This window comes from Pseudochaenichthys georgianus, chromosome 16 (assembly GCF_902827115.2).
Source record: "Pseudochaenichthys georgianus chromosome 16, fPseGeo1.2, whole genome shotgun sequence".
NCBI classification, from domain to species: domain Eukaryota; kingdom Metazoa; phylum Chordata; class Actinopteri; order Perciformes; family Channichthyidae; genus Pseudochaenichthys; species Pseudochaenichthys georgianus.
This window is the reverse complement of record NC_047518.2, coordinates 33,673,571-33,698,722: the sequence shown is the minus strand read 5'-3', so window position 1 is coordinate 33,698,722 and position 25,152 is coordinate 33,673,571. Positions and strand designations below refer to the sequence as shown.

At 39.0% G+C, this 25,152-nt stretch overlaps 2 protein-coding genes across 4 annotated transcripts; one reads left to right on the top strand and one right to left on the bottom strand.

Moving 5' to 3' along the window:
- Positions 1–743: 743 nt before the first annotated feature.
- On the bottom strand, positions 744–6,571 carry etsrp (ETS1-related protein). Of its 2 annotated transcripts, none has more exons than XM_034103533.1 (8): positions 6,451–6,571; positions 5,761–5,842; positions 4,350–4,469; positions 3,962–4,036; positions 3,735–3,878; positions 2,852–3,112; positions 2,510–2,628; positions 744–1,537 (listed from the first exon to the last, which is right to left on the bottom strand). In XM_034103533.1, the coding sequence occupies exons 1-8, from the start codon at positions 6,514–6,516 to the stop codon at positions 1,262–1,264; spliced, it is 1,143 nt and encodes a 380-aa protein (XP_033959424.1). In that variant the 5' UTR covers positions 6,517–6,571; the 3' UTR covers positions 744–1,261. The 2 variants fall into 2 exon arrangements, with proteins under 2 accessions (XP_033959424.1, XP_033959425.1); XM_034103534.1 differs by having other exon boundaries at positions 4,350–4,436.
- A 3,124-nt stretch (positions 6,572–9,695) lies between these two features.
- Positions 9,696–25,102, top strand: fli1rs (Fli-1 proto-oncogene, ETS transcription factor-related sequence). Of its 2 annotated transcripts, XM_034102134.2 has the most exons (10): positions 9,697–9,853; positions 16,211–16,404; positions 17,799–17,968; positions 20,811–21,014; positions 21,722–21,799; positions 22,601–22,669; positions 22,807–22,869; positions 23,219–23,266; positions 23,516–23,602; positions 24,056–25,102. In XM_034102134.2, the coding sequence occupies exons 1-10, from the start codon at positions 9,836–9,838 to the stop codon at positions 24,577–24,579; spliced, it is 1,455 nt and encodes a 484-aa protein (XP_033958025.1). In that variant the 5' UTR covers positions 9,697–9,835; the 3' UTR covers positions 24,580–25,102. The 2 variants fall into 2 exon arrangements, with proteins under 2 accessions (XP_033958026.1, XP_033958025.1); XM_034102135.2 differs by lacking the exon at positions 23,516–23,602 and having other exon boundaries at positions 9,696–9,853.
- Positions 25,103–25,152: the final 50 nt, after the last annotated feature.

Sequence of the window (25,152 nt, the reverse complement as noted above, 5' to 3'; positions counted from 1 at the left end):
ACGTTTGTGATCTCTAAGCGGCTTTTACCCTCCACCCTGATCCGTGCAACCCGCGGTCCTTCTTTGCGATGTAAAAGCTCGTGGCGGAAATTGTCAAAGTTACTGCTCGACAGACCCTCGAACATGTCAGCTATAGCCATCTTAATATTTTGAGAAGACATTTCTAAACCTGGTTACTGCGGGGGGAATCTGAAATGTCCTATTGATTTGAACGTTCCCTCGTTCACCCCGATATAGAAAATAATAACCACCAGGTTTAGACCAGTTTAGACACATTCAGAAAGGAGGCTTTCACTGCCGCTGGAAAAAGTCGAAATTAAAACTTCTCAGATGTCAATGTGACGAGGAAACACAGGTAAACAAGGAAATAAGTGGTTTGCGAAAACAGATTATAGATAATAATTAAATCGCCAGTTTGATATTCAAACAAACGAGATTTAGGAAAACGCATAAATACATCAAGAGGGACTGTTTTTGAAAAGACCCCTTTCAAGTGCAAATATGTATTTAAAGAAAAGTAAGCATCACAAGGACCCTATTCACATGACAATCATTTGGTATCATGCACTCTTATAATAATAATAATAATAATAATAGCATGATACTTACAAAAACCCTTTTGTACTGTCATTAAAACAATATAACAAGAAGGGATATACATCTATCAAGTATGAGAAACACACATATTAGTGTTTTATTGGCAGTATTTACAATATGAATGGAGTAAGACTCACACAAATCAATGAGTTTATATACAGTTTATTTACACAAAGCAATCATCCCACTTTCACAGTGATTGTTGCTGAACAGAAACACATAAACTGAGATTATTTTCAGGCAGAGGTAGACATGAGTTTTGTATTTTAAAAAATACATATAAATGCACAAAACTCTATTGCATGACCATATGTACACTATTTACAATCAGTTATTTCTCAGAAACACATACAATGTTAAGAGTGGTCCCTGATGTTGCAAACAAGTAGTGCTTCAAATGCCCCTGGGCTGTTGTTTTTGGGCTGATATGCTATATTAATGGGTCAGTTTTTGGAACACTTTTGTCTAATTTGATCCACTATTTAAGAAAAACTCAAATATTGATTGATTGCATGAATTTGATGAGTTTTTTTAATCTTTTTATTCCCTGAAATGCAGCATCTTGGCTCTCTGCATCATCCTCACCCGTACTGCACTTCAGCCAGGGCTCAAGGAGGCAGTGTTTACTTCATAGGCTGGGTTAAGTCCTCCTGGCACCCATTCTCTACTGTGACGCCCATGTTTCACTGCTCAGCTCTGACGTAGCTGCAGGTACCCCGGGCCACGACTCTGTGTTCGTCGGCAAAACGTTCAGGCTCGTCAGGACCTCCTGCGCCGTCTTTCCCAGCATGCCCTGTATGTCACAGGCAAAGCGGTAAACATAGCGTTTGCCCGCTGTCTTGTGGATGATGTTCTTGTGGTAGTAGTAACGCAGGCCACGGCTCAACTTCTCGTAGTTCATTTTGGGTTTGTTCTTGCATTGGCCCCAGCGCTTAGCCACCTGTGGGGTCAACAAAAACATATAGAGTTCAACTTAGTGTCATGCCAATAAAGCCCCTTTGTATTGTATTGTATTGTCTTTAGTTAAGAAAACAATAAATGTTGAAAGTTGTAGAAGTACTCTGATCCCATACAAGTGACATGATATCAACGTAGAAATACTCCATTACAATTAAAAGTGCATTTAAAATCCCCCTTAAGTAAAATGTGTGAGAAGTAGTATCAGAAAAATGTAGCCTACCGCAAGTATCAATTAGGATTTATTGCTGAAGCTGCTCAAGGTGGAACTCGTTTGAACTATTTCAGTGAATGTAATAATATACATTACAAGTTTATTCAAGAGGTTCAAAAGATAATGTGAGGGGTCATGAGATGATTAAAGAGTTACATAACACAGTTACATAACAGTTACATAACACCAGTTACATAACACCACCAGTTACATAACACCACCTGAACCACCACCACCTTTCCTTGCTTATCTCCAGTGGCTGCAAGGAAGTGCTTGAGGTGACACAGGCTTGCCACTTTCAACCAGAGAGGGCAGCAAAACTCTGCTTTCAGCCACTTACTCTTAGTTGACAGGAAAGACTAATCCATTACAAATATGTGTCTTCCTGTATTTGACTTTTCTATAATCTTTTTGTTACAATAAACAATTTGACCTCTCGACCACTAATATTTGTATATATACGCCATGTTGAAAGTTCACAGGGTATATGTCGCAGACTCACTCAGACATTTGAATTGTGCCCTCACAGATTTATTTTTGTAAGGACCAAAAGGGTTAGAAAGCACTCATTAAATTCTTAATGCATTTTATGAATTTAAGATGTTGTTGTAAGTATTTATAGTTGTCAACAGCATGTTTAGTAGGCGTACAAGTGTCAAGTAAGTAGCATACAATGGAAATACAGCACTTAAGTAAATGTACTATTTCTTTCCATTACTGCTTTGTAGTACTTTTTCTTACCTCTGCGGGGTCGGACATCTTGAATTCCCAGCCATCTCCCGTCCAGCAGATGAAGGTACAGCAGGCAGAGTCCAGTAGTAGCTCCAGTAAAAACTGCCACAACTGGATTGGACCAGAACCTGAATTTAAAAAAAAATGTTGTTATGTCGTTTTTATAAACTGTTATAATAAATGAGTTGAAGAGGTATTGTGGTCATTTTTGTGAAGTACATAACTATTATCAGCAGAATATACTTAAAGCATGTATTACTGATGTCTGGATTATTGATGCATTTAATGGGCAAATATAATTTCAATGTTGTCAAAGTGACGCTAGTTATTTATTAAACATAAATTACAAACCTGGATAAGCTGACATCCCCGTCATCTGGCCCTCCCTGTCCAGCCTCTGAAGGTGAGTGTTTTTGCGTTTGACCACACGGGGACAGTACTGCTCTGAGGAATGAGGGCCGTGGTTAGAGGGGCAGGGGGCCGGGTGTGGGTGAGGTAAGGGGGCTGTGAAGCTGGGGGAAGAGTAATCCGGCCAGAAGGATGACGACTGCCTCTGCCCGTCAGAGTCGTAGAGTTCAGCGGAGTGACACGAGAAGCTGTGATCCGTCTCACCTGAAACACAGAGAAGAAACATAGATGGGGTGTTTTTAATGGCTTCATAAAAGTCCCATGAGAAACACTTAAACTGATAAAGAACAACAAAATAAATAAGATATACATATAATAATAAAAAGTATAATATATAAAGAAAATAAAAAATATAGGAATTTTATTCATCACAAAAGATATTCTATTTTTTCTTAATGACACATTTCCAAGAGTTAAAATACATTATTTATTATTATTATTATTATTATTATTATTATTATTATTATTATTATTATTATATTGTTTTTCCATTTATATTTAAATATTTTTTTTTTACCCTATTATTTTTTAGTTTCTTTTCTGGAAATTTGTATAAAAAAAAATGATATCGAGTAATAAAAAAAAAACATACTAATATATAGAAAAATGAATGCAAATATTGATTTTGTTTTCTTTTAAAAGTCTCTGGATATTTAAATGTTTGTATTTGCTTATGATTTTTATTTGTATTTGTCTTCATATTTCATTTACTTTTTGTTGTTCTTTTATATATATTTTACACAGATTTTCTTATTCTTTTACACATTAGCTTTTTGTATGTCACTCCTTTGACTCCATATTCTTAACATCAGGTAAAGTGTCTTACTTTGTGAGGTTCCTTTGGCAGTGAGGAAGGGGCTGTGGCTGCCCTCCAGGGCCGGGCTGAACTGTCCATTTTGGGGCACGAGGCTCTGGTACGTCTGAAGAGACTCATGGTAACCAGTTTGGGACGGGCCTACCGTCAGACTATCTGCAAATCAAACAGAAAGTTAGTCACAAAGAAATCCCTTTGGAAAAAACTAAAAGATAATTACAGTACGAGTATTAGCTCACCCTGTGGATATGAGGCCCACCAGTTGAACTCGTGGTATGAGTCCAGGTTGAAGAGGGAAGAGTCACTAGGGCTCGCTGAGGGGGGAAAAGCACAAATTAGAAATACGACAAAAAAAGGATGCATTATTGTTGATTAAGAACAACATTATTTATCCCTGGGGAAAGAGGAAACCATAAGCTATACAAGCAGCATATGAATAATACATTATTATATATACAAATTATTGCATCAATCATCATAGCCAATTAGAATATTAGAGTATTTTCGACACTGTGTATTACTACTTTTACATTTAGAGACACAAATTCTACTTCCCCCACTACAGTACATATGAATCATATTAGCAATCATGATATTATTTTGTATCTTGACGTTTGAGACACACACCTTTAATGTCATAAGTGTGAGAAACTTTTGGTGGGTCAGGGTAGCTGCTCTCTGCGACGTACTGCTGCTGTCCGGATGTTTTGCTGTCTAACAGAAAAGACAGGTCTTCACCAGGGCAGTCTGGAGGTTAAACACAACACACACACACACACACACACACACACACACACACACACACACACACACACACACACACACACACACACACACACACACACACACACACACACACACACACACACACACACACACACACACACACACACACACACACACACACACACACACACACACACGGAGTCAGTTAGTGATGATGAGGGTGGAAGGAATAGAGGCAGTGGTCATGCTTGTGAAAAAGACAACACTAATGGTTTTAATCGACATTAATGCCTTACATTTTACAGAGTTATTTAATGAATTCATCCCTACTGCACTGCATTGGCAAGCTAATGGTTTTCATTAGTTTAGCAAGTATATATTCAGTTGCAGAGACTTAAAATAAGTAAATCAGGTTCAACACATTAACTTGTGAGTGCATTGCCAAGTGTACATTTTAGATGTAAAAACATAATTTGATGGATTACAGAGGAATACTTTGTCCTGACAATTAAACAACTAAAACTCTGAATAAACTCTAAACAGCATGTCCAGAATGTTTCAAGTGTATTCTCTTTTTTAAATGGAACAAACTGAAACCCTGATGCTGCCTTAAGTTGCCCTAAGGTCCTGTAAGCGCTTAAGTGCATTAAAGCTCAGCAAAATAGTTGTTACAAGAGGAAATATGGAGTCATTTTGTAAGTATGTGGATTTTTATCTGAAGGGTGGATGTTGACCCAAGAATAAGACATTTGTTTACTGTCGAATCAGCACCAGGCACTCAGGTTTATTCAACTCAAGAGATGGAGGCAGGAGGAAACGAGGGAGGGAGGGGGGAGGAAGAGAGAGGAGGAGAACGCCAGCTGAGGGAGGGTGACAGAGTAGTGATGGAGGTCTGGAGAGGGGGGGACTCTAAATCTGTTTGAGGAGGAAGTCTGGAGGAAAGGATTAGGGAAGACAGAGAGGGGAGTGTCTTTAACCTGACCACCCTTTCTCTCTATCTTTGCCTACCTCAGCTCATTCAAGCATTATTCACACTCACACAAACACACACACACACACATACACACAGAACCCCAGTATCCGGATTGTTAGCGGCCCGGGGGTCAAGGTCTCATTGAGAGAGCTCTGACAGATGTGATGATACTCTCTGTGCAAATATTTCCTCTGTCCTTCAGCTGCTCAGGTCCAGAGGAAACAGATTGTGCAGACATTTAAAACAAACAAAAAAACTCTCTGGGCATCAATGAGAGAATAAACCTTCAGAAGTCATGATGTTCCACCTGTGATGGAGCAAGTGATTCTATAAACTCACCATAAGATGCAAAGTCGAAGCCAGCTGGCACTTCCTGAGTCCTGAAGTCTTCCGTGTAATATCCAGGCTGGCAAATCTCCATCTGTGTGGAAAGAGTCGAGATTACAACTTTAATCGTCATAACAATTCTCATTGTTGATCAATATCTAAAGGCAACATGAAAAGCCTTGCACTTCATATTGACAAAAACAGATGTGAATATGTTTCTTTAAATAAGTGATACATCAGGTTGAGCACTTATCCTGTTAGGCAAATTGTCTTTTTATAATGCATAAATGTACAAATGTAAGCAGGGCAATTAAAAAAAGTTGCTTTATGATCCTGTCGTGGAAATTCAGACATTTTTAAAGATATTTTACTGGATGACACTTTTTTTCTTCTTGTATTTGACTCACTTTGAAGCTGAATTTGTGATTGCATTGCTTTTGTCAATGAATGCACCACCAACGATTATATAAGAGTATTAATTCCATTATCTATTGTTTTGTCTAATAATTATCATAACGTAGTAAAAAACACCTCATAAAGACAATCATGCTATTGAACCCAATATTTGCCTGTGATAAAGAAGGGATACAAAATAAAATATAGCAAGGCTTGACATTGTCATGAATGAAATACACGAGTTGCTATGCTTGATTCAATAAATAAATAATTTGATCTTCTGTGTTGTAAATAAATAATACATACCTTTATTTTCAAGTCTTTGCTGTCTGTGTTTCTGTCTCCAGGTTTGGTGATAGTGTCCCAGTACATGTCTCTTTTTCTCCCAGATCCACACACGCTATTCACCGGCTTCACGGAAACAGAGAGTGGTCAGTCCCGGCCGGACCGGTCCCGTTTTAAACGCGTCGGAGGTGGGAGGGGCTCTGCGTCGTGACCGGGTTTGTTTAATGGAACGTGACGTCAGACGCACCCTCCCCATACATAGCACAAAGCAACTAAACCTTCATTCATAAAATTCCCCCTGACAAATAAATCATCCGGTAAAATATATTAAATCACGACCAGCTCAAACATTGGAACATATTCAGAAACTGTACTTCAGTAATGATGTCAACATCCACTATAAAAGTATTCAGGAGCAAGTAAACCATGCGACAAAAGTGTTAGCAACCAGAAGAAGGCTATCAAAAGTAGGCCAAACTCATAGGGCAGCAGAATGTATATGTCAATGTATGCAGTCATACTATAGAGGCTATTATTTGATTGCTGATCAAATTACAATTATTGTTTTAGCCTTCCCAGCTCCAACACACTTTATAAGGTACATTTGTAATCGCATTTTAGCCTAGACGTTTTGTAGGCCTACTAAAAATGTTATCTGAAAAATAAAGTAAAAGGTAATGGCATTGCTCAAGTAGATTATACCTAAGTGAAACATCAGACAACATCATAAAATGAAGGATGATTTATTGATTACAAAAATATATTTAAAAAGAAAAAGAAAATGAATGACGTTAAAGATGACCTCCACTCTAATAATAATGGTACATCATTAACATAGTTGCAGATCTATGAACACCACATCTCAAACCCTAAAATAAAACATAATGTAAAAGATACAGCAATACACATTGTCACTGCAGCATATGGTTGTTAGCAAATCAATACGGTTCATTATTTATCGATACAAATAATTGAACTACTCATACAATAGGAAACCACGTTATTAACCCCACATGGGGAAGTTTAGTTAATAAACCTGTAGAGGATTACATTAAAAAAAACTCCATAGAAAAATGTAAGAATAAAGAAAACATGGCGGAATAATTGGCAGCCAAAACAACAGTGTTATTTTTATATTCTCTCACTGAATGGCTCTCTGATTGTCTCTGACAGGCGGGACTCAATAACTGAGCCAATGTTTGGGTGGGGATGAAGTGCAGGCTTTTGAAATCAGAGCAGTCGGTTTCTAATTAGGTGGGAGGAAGAAAGAAAAAATCTCTGTATCTTTAGAAACCATTCGACACAACAATGGCCCGTAATTTTTTTTTTTTTTTAAAACACAAGTACTTGCTGAAGAAAGTCTGAATCACGGCGTGAGTGGCTGCAGCAGATAAGGCCGACCCCAGGGCCTTGTATAAACAAACAATTCACACACACACACACAAATGCGCGCACACACACGCATCTGGAAAAGTGGAGCTGGGGGAAATCGTGCGCGTCGGTGGGAGACGGGAGTCGTGATTGGAGCCCCTCCTCAAGAAAAGGACACAACGGGGGTAAGGTTACACAACACGAAGTGATTAACAACCGTCTGCAGTCAACTATCAGGACTCCACCTGGGGTAACAGGGGGTTAAAGTAAACGGCCACGGAGCTGACATCAACAAAATGTGGGAAATGTAAAGAAAAATAAAAGTTGTAATGGCACTCTACACTGGATGGACGTTTCATGAAAAAATGTTTTCGTGAAATAAAGTCTTTGTTCATGCTAAGACTCGATTAAAACACTTAAATATTCCCTTATTGTCAGCACACAATGTTCCTGCATTGGAAACCTAAGTAGGACTTTGTGTAAATTGAGCAAAATGAGGTCATTTTAAAATGGTAAAAGTACTCGAGCCCTGTGACAGTATTAGGCCTATACAATTTATTTGATGGATTATTGCTCCTCATGCATTTTCTTTTTCACAAATGGATTAATCTGATGACTCCTGCAGTGATTGTTCCATGAGTTTGTGAAACGTATTAAATTAATGACAAATCACAAAACCCCAAAGTTCCAAATGTTTGGAAATGTTGACTTATCTATAATCATATCTCTTCATAATTAGTTTGTAAAGTACATTTGCCGATATGTGTAGTAAAAAGTAAAATACTGTATTTTCCTCTGAAATGTGGTAAGTAAAAAGTACAATGAAAATACTTTTGTAAAAGTATCAAAAGTTTGTACTTAACTTCTGTACATCAATTAGTGAGCACTGAATGAAACAGGAAGTGTAATTAAAAACTGCTTAGTTGCTTTTGCACTTTTTATATCCTATAGACGGGAAGGAATGAATTGCTCTATTTCTGTTCTGATCTTTCTGTTTTTAACAACTTAAATAGTTTGCTTATTTGATGCTTAAGTATACCTGCAGTATTCTGAATGCATATCCTCTTGGTTGATTGTATTTGTTGGAAGACGCTTTGGATAACATATAAATAATGTGTAATCTTTGAAGAAGGGAGTTGCCTAACATTTGGTTATTTTCAAGAACATTCATTAAGTTTAAGGCTAAGCTCAAATGTTATCAGGTCTGTCTCAAAACAACAGTTAGGTGACCATGAGCATTGAAACAGGATTTACTTCCTGAATGTAGTCCTCCTGTCCATGCTGGCCTTTAAGAAATACACATCAATGTTAACCTCTGTTTGTGCACATATTCAAAATCTGAAGTTAATATAGGGCTCCAGCAGTTAGAGTTAGACACATCCCATGGATATTTAGTGACAGTCTGCACTGCAGTATCAATCTTATAAACTGTTGTGAATTGATTATGGTACATTATCATACGCTGGTGTTTATTGTGCCATGTAAGCATGTATATGGCATGATGTCTCCAAAAGTGCACATCTTGTAGAGATCTTCTTTTTTTTGTATCCACCAACACTATTTTGTTCTGACACTTTACAGGCTTTCAGTATTCAGCACCTTTTACTTTCACTTCTGTTTAACTATTTCAAAACACTAATCAAGTGTTGTTTTATGATGTTAAGTATGTCATGGTTTCCAATGTCCACACATGAATCTACTGCAACACACACGAACTAGCTTGTGTTTTGCCCTTCTGAGCAGTAAGTGACTGGTGTTTCATGAGAAGTAGTGTTTCAGAGCAGTGACTTCACTTCCCAATTTACAGAGACAGAGAGAGAGAGAGAGAGAGAGAGAGAGAGAGAGAGAGAGAGAGAGAGAGAGAGAGAGAGAACTTGTCATCCGGTTTTGGTCTGCGAGCAAAAAATTGTAACTTCAATGGTTTGCGCCATAGAGCCAATGCACCCCTGCATGCATTGAAGTGAGGTTAGAAGGCTTAATTATCTGCACCATTTATTAAAAACGACTAAATGACAAAGACTGCAAAGCTGCTGCAATGGACTGTACGATAAAGGTACGTGTTTAATAGTTTTTTACGCTGCTGCTGTGGTGAAAATGACAGCCACCCACCAGCCCGCTGAGTGAGAGAGTCAAAGCGGTGATGCGAGCTCCCCACTCTTTCCTTCTTGTACAAAATTTCCTCTTCCTTCCCGTTCGTGGTTGTATGTCGGCTCTATAATAACACAACTAACCACTACATCTCTACACTCAGATAAAAACACTAATTGGTGGCCGGTTACACGCGTAAAAGAGGATTTCCAAAATCGTTTCAGGTTTTTTTTCTTCTGATTGATGTTTTACATGGGAGCTCACTATCCACGGAACCTCAATACATACACACAAATAACGCAGAGATAACTTAATATTTAGCAGGTTTATGAACTTTAACGAATAATTCGTGAATTAAAGGATGCTGGATTTAATTTGTGCGCACAAGGCAGGTGTCGCTGAAGGCGCCATGGATCAATTTAGTCCACTTTCAGCCGAGCAGGAGGACTCATTTCCATCAGATGACTGGTATTTCACATTTTCTGTTTGAGTTATCCGGACAAACAAAACTCAGTAATTGTTTCATTTTTGTATCCTCTCTTAAATGCAAAAAGGCCTTCGTGTAAGCACCTCAAATCGAAAGGCAGTTTTTAATAAAGTTAACGCTGAAAACTCTTCATTGCGCAATGAAAGAAAACGCTAAAATGTTTATCTGATGGTGTCGGACACAAATTGCCTAAATACATGGCCTTATTTATGTTTCTTCATCGAATGTGGGTGTAATATACACTATTTTACAGAAGGCTTTTATATTTATTGCTGCATTAAAATCTAATTGTAATCTTCGGGAGAATCTTAAAGATGTTAACTAAATCCGTTTACTAAATCCCATGCGATGTTTCAAATGTGAAATAATTGGTTTTACATGACATTACCATAACGAAAGATTTGATACGTCAACCAAAACTAAATGTCTTATTCAGCCAATTGTAACAAGAGGAAATGCATTTCATTATACAAGTTCTCAGTGGTTTGAGGAACTATTATTGTAGCATACTTGTGTCTCTCTTGTTTAGTTTCCAAAAAATATGTCTATGAAAGCATCTTAGTTAAGTTAATTATTTGTACATTATTTTCCTTCATAGAAAAATAGCAACTTAAGGTCCTTTGCAAGAAAAGGAGGACATCCTGTTACCAAAGCATACATAATTAATGTAGTCCTTTAAAAGTGTATCTATTTAATGTTTTAGTTTGTTTAAATGCTGGACCATATTCAGAATTATCAGTTAAAAACATAATCATTCAGATAATGAGTCTCCTGTACTGTGTCGCAGCAGATTGTTTGTATGAGGTTATTTTAAGTATAATTTATTGCTGCAAACGGGAGCACTTGTCAGGTGTCGTTATCTGAACTCAGCAGGCTTCCTGTCAGAAACCTCAGACTTTCCGCACACATTTCCGCTCAGTGAACTAGAAAAAAAAAATGGTGAAAAGGCAACAAAGCCTCTCCTGGAAGAAACGAAGTGGTCAAACTAAGGCGTTGCATTGTCCAAACTCCACATTGTCCCCTCAGAGGGTCTGGGAGGTGCAGGAGGCTGTCTGCGGCCTGCAGGTCTGAGACCAGCCAGGCCCGACCTGTGGAAACCGCAGCGTGTTTTTGTAGCACAAAGTGCAGCTGCTCAGGCCTTTGCAAAATCAGCTTAGCTTTTACTTCTGCTTTTTGCCACTTGCCTCAGACATGGCGAGCACGGAGGACTGTGCCTTTGCACAACTTGATCTCTGGCCTGTTACTGAAGGCTACACCTTGTTTTAGAAGAGTTTCGTTTCATTTTATATCCTCCCATAGCATTGAGAGGAGTTGACATCTATGTATTAAAATATCCTATCTGGAAGCCATTTTGCTAACAGGAGCTCAATGACATTTAAAAACGTTTTTAATGTCTAGAAGCACACACAAAATAAGGCTGGAAGAAAGAACTGACCAAAGAATCATTACGTTATTATTATAAAGCCTGTAAATGATTCTACTGATCAGTTAATCCAAAGTAAAACATATATCTGTGCTTGTTTCACCAAATATTTAAATATCCATTAATCCAAAAAGAAATTGTACAGGATGGACCAAAATAGCATGGATGAAATCAGCATTAGGCTGCAGTGCACTTCAAATGTAGGAGGGATGATAATGCCACAACCATATGGCACCAAATCAACCTTTTAAACACTTAAACTATCAAAGTAATTGGTATTTCCAAACCTGACTAAATACAAATCAAGTTGATGTAATAGATGTTCTCTAAATCCTTGGTTGCAGTGGTTCCCAACCTTCTTGACTTGAAGCACCTTTAAACAAAGCAAGTGTGTTCTTGTGACCAAACAACAAATAACTCTCCCAATTGGTTTATTTCAATATGTTGTACAGCTCTATAGGACATTTTAAATGAAGTAACAAGAAAAAAAGGGAAAGATTTGAAAGAAAAATGTAAAAACATTCTGTGCAGCAGTAAGGTTTTGTTATCTGCTTTCCTACGTTGCTAGTTGGTGTTTCCTCAGATGTACCCTTTCACCAGTTGAGAGCACCTGGATTTAGAGCTAAAAACTATTATTTTATCTGATCAGCTGATTGACAGCATATCTATTGGCAACTGTTTTGTATGTTGCCAATTTATAAATTCATAAAGCAAGAAATGTAAGGTTCAAGTTAATCAAATGAGTTAAAAAAGTTATATTTACATTGTAGAAAACTCAATCACTTTCTTGTTTTTACTCTTGGTAAGACAACATAAAAAATGTTATGTAATTAATTAGCAGGTCAGTCAATTCTGAAAATAGTCGCAGCCCATTTACCAGATGGCTGCAGCCATAGGCCAAAATAGGTCACTCAAGCTGCTGCTCTACCTACAAATACAAAATCATATCTCAAAATGTTTTTGAGCAAATGTTATCTAATTAAATCGAAATCCATGGCATTCAAATGAGGAGCTTTTGAGCTTTAAAACACTACAACCCCCCTCCATGTCTGATTCATTACATGACTGTCAGTTATTTATAATTTCATTCCTGGTGTCTTGTAATATCCCTTTTGATATATCACTGAAAAAATACTTTAAATAGGTAGAATCCTATAGTTTGAGCTGGAGATGTTAGGGTTAATCAAGTAATACAAGTCAGGCCAGAATTATACTATATTATAAGGATTTGCCTTTTTCTGCAGTTAAACAAAAAAGTTATTTAACAGAGATCTAAGAAGAATGAACGTCCATTTCGTAAACATCACACTCTCTTGGTTTGGGCAAGACTGCATGATGCAACCCGCAGAGCTGCTGACTTAAAGTCAAACGTTTACATGCAGTATTTCATGTTTAGAACGAATCAAAAGCTGTTCAAGTGTTTACTATCACACCGAACAAAACATTTCAGGACATCGAGGCACAAGCAAAGCGTCATTAGGGTCATGTTTTTTAAAAGTTGTTTTGTGTCACTGAGCAACAAGCTGAAACACATTGAACAGGAAGTCAGTTGTGGCATTAGCGGTCAGGCCACATTTTGGTATATTTGTATCAGTGTGCAGAGAGAGAGGGAGCGAGCGCAAGGGGAAGATAAAGAAAGAGCGGGAGTGTGTGTGTGTGTGTGTGTGTGTGTGTGTGTGTGTGTGTGTGTGTGTGTGTGTGTGTGTGTGTGTGTGTGTGTGTGTGTGTGTGTGTGTGTGTGTGTGTGTGTGTGTGTGTGTGTGTGTGTGTGTGTGTGTGTGTGTGTGTGTGTGTGCGTGTGCGTGTGCGTGTGCGTGTGCGTGTGTGTGTGTGTGTGTGTGTGTGTGTGTGTGTGTGTGTGTGTGTGTGTGTGTGTGTGTGTGTGTGTGTAAGCATGAGCATGTCACTAAATGTACAGAACTGACAAGTTGAGCTGCCTCCGATAATATCAACAGTTTGAGCGTTGAGTACCAAAAACAAGTCAAACATAATACATTTAACCATCACTATTACAAGTATTAACCATCATGGCTTTGCATGAGAATCTGCTGTCAGTTGTCTGTTTTATCAGCAGTGTTGGGCAAGTTACTTCCAAAAAGTAATATATTACTGTAACTCCGTTACTTTTGTAACGCGTTACACCCAACACTGGTTATCAGCCGACTGTTTCACTTCTGCACAGAGAAATGGGGCCCTGAAGCCACCCAGTGTGAGAGGAAGGCCGGGGAAAACAGAACAACATGCCAGAAGTAAAACAAAGCAATCAGCTGAAGGAGAAGAAAACAGGGCGTGCGGTCAAAAGAAAGCTGAGCAGGACAATATGAAGTCCTGTGAAACACTTCTGTCACATGACTAAATGCATTTAACATATATTCATTCTAGCATTTAGTTAGTGTGGAAAATAATTTGCCTCTAAAATGTTGACATCAACTTCATTTTTAGCCCTAAGCCTAACATTTAAAGCTGAATTCAGCCCATTTAATATATACAGTATGTTGTGTCCTGTGGGGGAATAATGGATATGTTAAAGATTGTTGTAAGCATATTTTGTTGCTCAAAGTCTGATAAATTGCCTCAAGTGATGTGACTTAAGTCAGCGTCTGTTGGGGGACAGTGCGTGTAAAAAAAATCACACCCAATATTTGCATGTTTTGGCGACGTTCTGTGAAGGCTTTAACAAGTAAGAAAACATTTATAGATAAAAAAGGCCATCTGTACAATGTTAAATCCTTTCATTTACAACATAACATTTAATATGTTTTTAGAATATTTGTCTCTTAAATCTTGAGGAACTAATAGGAGTTCATGTTTGTTCAATGTAACAATGTATTTTTAAACTATCTTCAACTTGTGCTTGCTATAAAAAAGGTTGTATCATTTACACAGCATCAAATACTCAATTCAGCAGTGGGGTGCTGAATCTCACACTGCTGACTTCTCTATCAGTTCGTCTGCAGCTTCGAGGAAATGCCAAACTGTGTGCCATGCATTAAGATGTGGTTTACAATGCTCAGGCAGCAATTGAGCTACAAAAAAAAAACACACACAGGCAAAAAACAAACAAAAAGAAAAAACACAATGCAAAGGCGGCACTTCAATCAGGGCTACAGTCTTCTTGCTGTCCAATGAACCCGACCCCCTCTCCTCCCGTGACCACAGGCCTTTGGGGTTGTTTTCCAGCTTTAAAATGACCCACATTTTTACACTGTGCCCCCTCCTCTACCATTTCCTCTCCCTTGGCCTGTGCCAAAAGGTTCCTCTGCACATGGCGGCCAGGTTTCCTGTAGGCCACTGAAAAAGCACGGCACTGACGTACGAGGTCCAAAGACAATGCTCAACTCCTCTAAACAAACACGCACTTGCACCCACTTAGACTGCATCACACATGCACACACTTAATGTGAGCAGCAGACAGAACAACAGGTCCGGTGTTTGCCCCCCCCCCCTGTGCGTGGGATGAAAGTGGCATCTCAGGGGTGGTTTTGAGGCCTCGCTGAAGGTGCTAAACACAGGAAGACCGACTTAAATCTCGATTAAACTCCACCTTGGGCCAACACCCCTCCCTCCCCTGTAACCCCAATCCTAACGACAAAATAAAACTGTGGTTACTGAAGTTAAATATTAGACAGTCTCCCTTGAACAGTTTACTTCTGATTTCACTCCGATATGATGTGATAACCTCCGAAGTATCTCCAATGTTGTTAAACACACCACTGAATCTTTAGCGAAGCCAGGGTTTGTGTTGCAGAGGTATTTTGGGTGTGTGATAAGAAAGCAGAGATCTGCCAGTTTGAATCTCTACACACTTTAAGAGTAAACATGAAGTGGTCCAAACTCTGAAAATCTACTATTCAAGTTCTTCAGAGCAATTCAATTTAAGAGCTCTGCTGACAACAAGTCAGTGTGGAAAATGACAATTATAGGTGACAAAATACAAAAAGAACAACACATTAAAATCCTCAAGAACTGGCAACAAGTCATCTTTATGTAGTTCAACTTAATTACAATGTTTCATGAATGAAAATAAATATAGCAAGACGGAGAAATGAATTATTCTATCCTTATATAATTATTCTATCCTCTCCTAACTATAATGACTCAGAACCAAATCGTCTAACAAAAAGAGATAACAGTTTGTCCTTCAATATACATTTAGGATATTTCTTTCCCTCTCCATTAGTGAGCCTTAAGTTAAAGTGGTTATGCCCAGTGTAAATAACAACTTTATTATAAAACTTCTCTATTGATTGGTTGTGCTGTCACTATACATTGTATATCTCTAGTGGCTGATGAAGCTTCACTTCTGTTCACTGAAGCATTAGCTTAGTCTGTATATGGAAAATCTCACTTTCCACAGGTTGTGACCCGGCACATTAATGGCAGACGGTGACCGGTGTTGCTCTGTTTGACAGGAAGCGCTATCAGTGGTGAGTGAGGATCAGCCCATATTCGAGCCGCCCTACACCGCAGTGCACATGAAGGCCGAGATGACATCGCCCGGCGCGTTCAGCCAGGCCTCGAAGAGTCCCGAGCACACCGAGCCCGAGTGGGGGGGGTCATCAGCTCAGAACCCTGGGAAAAGAGGCGAACACGTCAATGGCACCAGGTGAGTCAGAGGGGCCGAGGCCACAGGGGGCCCAGGTTCCCGAAATATGTGACTGTAGGTTTGTCACGGTGCGTTTCAGCATCTGGGTTTTTCCACTCCCTAAAACTGTTTGTTTATTGTTCTCTATACCAAATGTAACAATGAGTCTTGTTTTCCTTAAGCATCCATCATACTTATGGTGCTTATGTTTGAATATCAAATGTGGGTGTTTTAAAAGAATCATTACGGAAACGGTTGGTGGAAAGTAATCTAGTAAAAGCATGCATTTTGAGCTACTGGTACTTTTAAGATCTCAATGTTATGCTATTAAAACTTGTTTGTGACGTTTAGATGTTTCCAGCATCTCTCCGGAGTAAGCATTTACATTTAAAAAAAGCATAAAATACCATAGATTGCTAAAAATTTGACAAGCGGTTCCTAACCCTTTTTCGTGTGCCCCCTCACAAACAATGGGTCTCATTGTGGTCCCATATCATTTTTCAGATGATTGAGTTGTTCGAAGTTAAAATAATCAACTTTCCCAACAAAAAAAAAGGTTCAAAGAATTAATAAAGTTGTTTCTTTTCTTATTAGTTATTTAACTTTTAACGTTTTGGCTGACAATAGATAGATAGATAGATCTTTAATTTTGTCATTGTACAGGTACAACGAAATTACAATAAACTCAATGTGCCAACACGCAACAACAAGACAATATAAAAACAACAAGACAATATAAAAACAACAAGACACTATAAAAACAATAAATGGGACTTAAAATAGACATGATAGGTAATATGTACATAATTAAATAATAAATTAAATTGCACGATTATTAGCAGCGTTTAGTGCACATATGGCCCTGGGGAAAAAACTGAACTTGAGTCTGTGATGCCTACATTATAATCAGTGTTAATGTAGATAGAAATGACTCCACCTTGAGCACTTACAACATTAAAATGCTATGAGACTATGTATTCAAATGATGTCATACCTGCATATGAGATCAGTCACGGGGGCCGTCTTCCTGCATGATACTTTTGTATTCTTACCAAAGTAAAACAGTACTTCTTTCCACTGCTGCTATGTAAACAAATACAATCTCAGTGTTCCTACAGGTTGGATCAACAGAAGTTACTTGGTGTAAATATTTAAAACAACTTATTACTTACGTGTTGATTTCAAACAGTTTTAAGACTTAATCTTTCTTCTGTCAGCTACAGATACTGGCAAACAGAGCAAGAGTGTATCAACCTTGTATCAACAAAAAGTGTGAAATCTATTTTCAGATTAGTAATAACACGTCTCATCATAGGAAACTATTCAATAAGTTATATGAGAGGATACATGGGAGTGTTGTGACTCTAAATAACAGTGAAAGGTTTGAATGAACTTTTCTCTTCCTTCCGTTTAAGCCGTGAGTCCCCTGTGGACTGCAGCGTCGTCAACAAGCGCTCCAGACACATGAGCAACGACGGGGCCCCGATGCCGTACCAGGCCTCGTATCCGGAGCCCCGCGTGAGCCCACAGACGGCAACCCCCCCCAGCAGCGCCACAGAGGAGAAGAGGGTCATCGTGCCAGCAGGTGAGTCACTTTACCTCCATCAGCCTCCATCCTCACAGGACCACTAGAGCTGTCACACACGGAGCTTGTGCAACATCAATGACTCAATCAAAGCTGAACAAAGCCTTTTCCGCCAAACTACTACACTACTCTCCAGTGGCACAGATAAACAATAGCCTACATTGGAAAACATATAATTGGTTTTAAGAAGGGGATGAACTTTGAGTCCATTTTTGGCTTTTGGAAATCCTCTTCAAAGTCTGAAAAGTCCAACGAGCAATACTCACGTGTTTTCGTCCCATGAAAAAAAACATTAAACATTAAAACCAGAGAAATTCTTAAACCAAACGGTATTACCTGTATCCAAGGTCTGATACATAGAGCTTTTGTTGTCCAAATACATTAAAAACCCACCAATCCTAGTACAAGCAGTACTATTGCTGTAAATACTTGATGTCTTTTAATCCGCAGCTGAATATAGTCCAAAACATTTACTTGTATTCCTGTTTGAGTTACTGTTAAAACTACAGTGTTTAAAAACATGAAACTAAAGATTCTCATCTTTATTAGGAATGAATGAGCTTGGGCTGGCTGAGTGTCACAGGAAGTCAGCCAGCTTAGAGACAGTAATGCATCTTCATGTGATCTGTTGACAATAGGGGAACGTGTAGAATATCAGCCTTATCCATCAAAACACAGGAGACAGAATATCCTTCAGTTGAATAAGAATGTGTCTCTAAAGGTAACATTTGTCCCAAAACATAAAATAACACCGGTCGAAGTTAAAATACCTTATTTTTAAATAGATGGTCTGAAGAAAGTTTTCTCCAGCTGAACTGTGAGCAGTGGACTTCCCTTTTTCTTTGGAGAATAAAATCACTGACACACAACTTGGAGTAAAGGCAGTGGTGTGTCACTGCTAACCGAGTCGTCACAGTTAGGATTTAGACAACTTGCGCTTAGTCCATTCCATCCTCTCTGTGAATCAGTGGTCGAGCCATCTAAAAATTAACCTGGCGGCATATTTTAGGATCCCATCGTCCTTAGAGACTCATTTGATAGCATATCAAAGCAGTACGTTTCAGTGAGTCAGACTCTCTGGAGGGATCCCAGACGTGCTCCAGAGGCATTCAGTGAACAATTTAAAACTCAGCTCTTTGAAAACCGAAGAGAATCTTCAATGAGTCAACAGCACCGGGATATTTTGCTTCATAATTCACGGATGTTGCATCACAGTGGCATGTGTTCACCAAGGACAATCAGGACATGAGGGTGTGGTGGCTGCTGCCTAATATTACAGTCATTGTGTGCTACTGGAAATTAGCTTACCGTCCTGAATCTGATAAATAATATCACAATGCTGTAACAAGACATTGAGTTCAACTCTTATTAAAATATGGACATGAAAAGCGACAAATCTTAAATTGCCCAGACCTTGTTCACATAAACACGGTCAGGGTTGTCAAAACCACCACAAATAACAATATGTTTGCATCTTTCCTGCAGCATTAACCGTTTGTATTTGTTTACTTCCTGTTATCTTCTGGGATATAGTTGGCGGAAGCGGTGGCCTATGGAGAGCCTGGCAAGACATTCAAAATAAGAAAAACACTATTTATTAACAGTAAATGTAACTTCAAATTGTATTTGTCAATCTGTTTTTGGCATTGCATTAAAACACATTTAAACATTAGGCCCTTGAAGATATTTTAAAAGTATGTAATAAAACAAAAGCTGAAAGACATTTTCTGAAACAAAAAAATATGAATGGATCACAAAAAACAAAAACAAAACAGATTGAGTACTTGAGTTCTTATAATAAGAACGTGCCTGATATGGTTTGTCCACAAACCTTTCAATAACAAAGACGTTTTAAAAAAAAGTTGTATTTAAAAAAAAAAAAAGGAAAAAAATTGGTCTCATGATTACATTGACTTCCTCTCTCTTGTTGTACAAAAACATTCATGAGTTCAAATATTATTCATGTTTAAAATGGAAGTGCTTAGTCACACTTGAAACTGAAAAAGCACATTGGAGCATCAACATTTTTAAAATATATATATATGATAAAAAAAAAAAAAACATTTCCAACTTCCAAGCAAACTTTCTGTACGGCTCCTCTTCCTTCATCTACTACCAGAGCCATCTACTTACATTTAGAATCGCAGATAGTATGCTGAAATGTTAAGCCAGCTAAAATAATATGAATCCCTTTAAAATAACAAAAGTCTTCTAATCAGTCTTCTATCACTAAAACATCTATGAGAAAGCTGCAGCTGATTCAGAACGAAGTGTTTACACTGGCTTCCTGTGTGTCAAAGAATAGATTTCAAAATACTGCTGCTGGTTTATAAAGCACTGAATGGTTTAGGCCCAAAATACATTTCTGACCTCCTGCTAAATGATGAACCATCCAGATCTCTCAGGTCTTCAGGGACTGGTCAGCTTTCTGTCCCCAGAGTCAGAACTAAACATGGAGAAGCAGCGTTCAGTTATTATGCTCCAAGTATCTGGAACACACTCCCAGAAACCTGCAGGTCCGCTGCAACTCTTACTACTTTTAAATCCAGGCTGAAGACTTTTCTTTTTGTCGCTGCTTTTAATTGAACTATTCATATCTTAAACTGCACTGTCACTTTTATCCATGTTTTCTTTCTTTTAATGTTTATTTTATTATCTTTTCTTTTTAATGACTGATTTTTAATGCCATTTTCTTAATGTCTTTCATTTTTGTAAAGCACTTTGAATTGCCTTGTGTTGAAAGGTGCTATATAAGTAAACTTACCTTGCCTTGACATTGTGAGGCGTTATTATACCTCATTATCTGGAGTCTTTTCTGATCATCGTGTGCTTCTGATGCCAGATCCAGAGGTTTGGACACAGGACCACGTGAGGCAGTGGCTGGACTGGGCCATCAAGGAGTACGTCCTGGAGGAAGTGGACGTCATGCTCTTCCAAGCGCTGGACGGCAAGGCCCTTTGCAAGATGACCAAGGAAGACATGATGCGTCTCACGTCGGCCTACAACGCAGACATCCTGCTCTCACACCTCAGTTACCTCCGGCAGAGTAAGATCTCGCCCTCTCCCTTTAGCTGATAACATTGTTCTGTTCTCCTCGTCTGACTCAACAATGTACCAAGGGTTTTCATTGTTCTATTGTCACATATTTTACTCGCATGTAAGCAGGATCAGAAATAAATTCAGCTAAAGACATGAAGCACTGATTGACAATTAACATACTCAGAAACCATTTCATTAGTTAGTTGATTAGGAAAAAAATGAAATATTTGCCTTTTAGGATTTGCCACTTTTATCTTTGTACAGTTCAATGTTTTGGACTGTAACGTTTGTCATAATGTTTACTGAATTGTGTCTTCAGGAAGTGTTGTGACCTCTTCCTCTTTGCCAACACACGCTTCCTGTGTTTTGCATACAATATGTCATCATCTTTTCTGATACGTGCCGCATTACATCATTATGAAGCGTTTTTGCTTCTGCAAATCAGTGTCACAAATGCAGCTAAAGAAGGCACCATGTTCTAGTATCAAAGTAACGTTACGATATACAAGGGGTGGACGAAATAACAGCAACATGTTATAATATAACACAATGCAATACTACAGCAACACAAACGTCCAATCAACAGCTCTCCTGTCTTTCAAAGCCTTTGACGGCTATCTTTACTCTCAAAATACTAATCCTGATCAATTCTGTTATGCCATGATTGATTTCAGGTGTATATCCATTTAATTAACATTTACTTTTTTACTTCAGGTAGCCCTACGTTCTCTTACTCCACAACTCCGACCAACACCACACCGCCCCAACAACCCAGACTACAGGTGAAAGCAGGTGAGATCATCCACGCTCCAATTCAAATAGTTGTGGCTTCTCTGCTTGTGTAGTGCTTCAGATCTGATCGTTATTATGAAGCAGATTATGTTTTGTTGTTAATATATTTATGATTTATAAAAGGATTATCCCTTATATAATAACCATTTCTTATTTAAACATCAAGCAGTTACGAGAAGTCACTTTCAACTCCTGTAGGACTAAAATACTACCTGCATGATTTTAATACATAACAAATATTTTCTTCAAATCTGAAAGTAACTTAATTGTTGTATTTAATGTTTTTATTCCCCCGTTAGTCACACTGTTGAGATCCGTTTGAGTGTTTCTGGGTGTGACACTTCAGGCTCACATTCTCAAACCACTCACAAAGCAAGAGTTGATTTGAAAGACACTTGAAAGATTAAGGGATTTAAAAAGAACGTGTCAAGTTTCAGAACCGGGTTACATAGTTTCACGAGTCAAAATAGTTATTTGGCACAACACTGGCCTCAGTTGACAAAACTTTGATGAGTCCAAAACTCAACAGCCAGTTTCAGACAGGAAACAGCTGCACAGGCGCAGGAAATGGGGGGTATGGGTCCTGCTCCTGGGACACAATCTTGTGGCGACAGGGGTGGCCCGAACAAAAGAAACGTTTTGGGTCATCTTCAGACCTCCAAGCTCTTATTGTCTTGGTCTTCATTTACCCACGTCCTTCCTACTATAGCTGAGCCATCCCACTGTCCACTTCAAAGCCAATGTTATGCCACGTGCCAGCCAAAGTCTGGTCTCATCACTGTTGTGTTTGTGTGTGTGCAGAGAGCGGGTTTGATGAGATCAGCTGCAGGGGCAGTTGGCCGGCAAACAACATGAGCACAGTGCCAAAAGGTAAGACAACAAAACACAGGGACGATATGAAACTAATGATCATGATAAGTGTTTTCACACGGAGGTTTAACAATAACAACTCGGCCACAACTGAGTATCGAAGCATTTCACATCAATACTTTTATTGTTACTTGTAGGTCCCTCCATGGAGCACCAACACAGCTCAAGAGTTACAGAGCCCGCTCCAAGAATTGTCCAAGGTATGTAGGCCACATTTTTATTTATTTATCTTTAAGCAGATATTGGAGATCACATAAATCTAGTCCAGTCAAGCTCCCAATGTTTCCAAAGATTGGAGATAACATGTGTTGCTGCTCTGCGAGTCTGCTCAGCATGCTTCTATGCAAACACAATGCTTTCCATAATTAAGCAGGTATTATGTTCAACATCAAAGTTTAGCATGTAAACATGTTCAAGCTGAAAGTACGAGTTTCAATCTGAAAAGGGGTACATGTCCTTTTTGTATATGTAAGCTATGTGTTTAATATTTCCCTCCATCCAAAGGGGCTTTAAAGATGTTGAAATAAAAATGCCTTTTTTTCTTTCCAGACCCATATCAGACATTAGGGCCCATCAGCAGTCGACTAGCCAACCCAGGTAAGAATCTAAAGCACCAAAAGATCAAACTAACGAGAATTACACAAATGAGGCCTTTACACTGTATGCTTTGGCAACATGAGAAGAAAGCAAGCAAGGGCTGGCACACATGCACTTAATTTCCCAACTGGACATTTTAAACTTCAAGCAACACCTGTTGTTTCAGCAGAATTGCATCACGCTTACACTGAGACACAATCTGGCTTCCCTCTCACCAACATGACTGTTTGCCCTGCTGTTTCCTCACAGAAGGCCAAGCCCTCAGCTCGTCCAAGAACCGAACAGGCAAACAAAGTCCGTTCAAGCTCCCTGACCCCAGCGCTCACAGGCCTGTGGGTAGGTTTCTGCCCCGATGTCTGTCCCTTTTTCCAAGCCACGCAGTGAAAAGGTCACATTTAGTGGAATACAAATATAAGCCGACTATATGATGTCATCGTAGTACTAGGAAAGAAAACGGTCCACTCAAAAATCCTAATTTCTTTGTAAAAAAAAGAAGATATAACTGAGGTGCTGTCCGAGGTCCTGGAATAACTGGATGCATTAAGTGGAGTATTGTTGGTTTCCTGCTTTCCTGGAAACTGTATTGCTAACGTTAAGGCGAACTAGTGGTCATGGATTTTCATTTGCTCAGGGATGATCACATCCTTCAAAAATGTTTCAATATTAAGTAACAATCACTTCGAAACAAACATTCAACACATCTACTAGTGGTATTGTTCACATGTTCTGCCTTTGTGTGACAATCCAATGAAGTCAGTATACATTATTTAACTCAATTTCTCCTCCCAGGTTCGGGACAGATCCAGCTGTGGCAGTTCCTGCTGGAGCTGCTGTCCGACAGCGGCAACTCCGGCATCATCACCTGGGAGGGAACCAACGGCGAGTTCAAGATGACCGACCCGGACGAGGTGGCCAAGCGTTGGGGAGAGCGCAAGAGCAAGCCCAACATGAACTATGACAAGCTGAGCCGCGCTCTGCGCTACTACTATGACAAGAACATCATGACTAAGGTGCACGGCAAGCGCTACGCATACAAGTTTGACTTCCAAGGCATCTCGCAGGCGCACCAGAATCACTCAGCGGAGGGGGGGATTGTTAAGTACCAGACTGAGATGCCTTACGCCCAGCCCTACCACAGCCACCAGCCCAAAATGAACTTCATGGGTGGCCATCCTGCACCAATGCCAGTGTCTCCAGGCAACTTTTTCAGCGCTCCATCGCCGTACTGGAACTCTCCAAACAGCCCCATCTATCCTGGGTCAGCCATGACCAGACATCCCGCCACCCACTCCCACCTGAGCTCGTACTACTGAGGAGGATTCATTTCACACCTGGACGAGACCACATGAAAGAGGAACCCGAACAAGTGGATACAAAAAGACAGCAACTCCATCCAGGATGCACCTGAGCTGAACCCTGTCTGAAAATGAAGGTGAAATGACGCTACGGTCTGCTTATATAAAAGGACATTAAGATGTCATCTTTGTCACATTCCTTCTTTAAAGTGGACAAGACATGAGGGTTAGTTAACGGAGGAAGGGGACATTTTTTTTAAGTTCCAAGATTTGTAATGAATATACTGATGACACTGTATTAACGGTTATTCGAATGATATTAAGCCAAGTTTATTTTGTAAGTACTTTGTTTAATTTGTAAAGTCATAGCATTTACTGTGTGAATGGCATAACTGTATTTTCAATTATAAACGGTTGAAGCTGCCGCTATCCCATTCAATGACCTGACATTTGTAAAAGAATTTGTACAGAATGATGGTTAAGTAGCAATATAACATTTACTCACGATGTAAAGCTAATAAATGATGCTTGTATCTGGAAATTGGCTCCTGGGTTTTATTATTTTGTACCGGAATTTGTCATTTTGGTAAT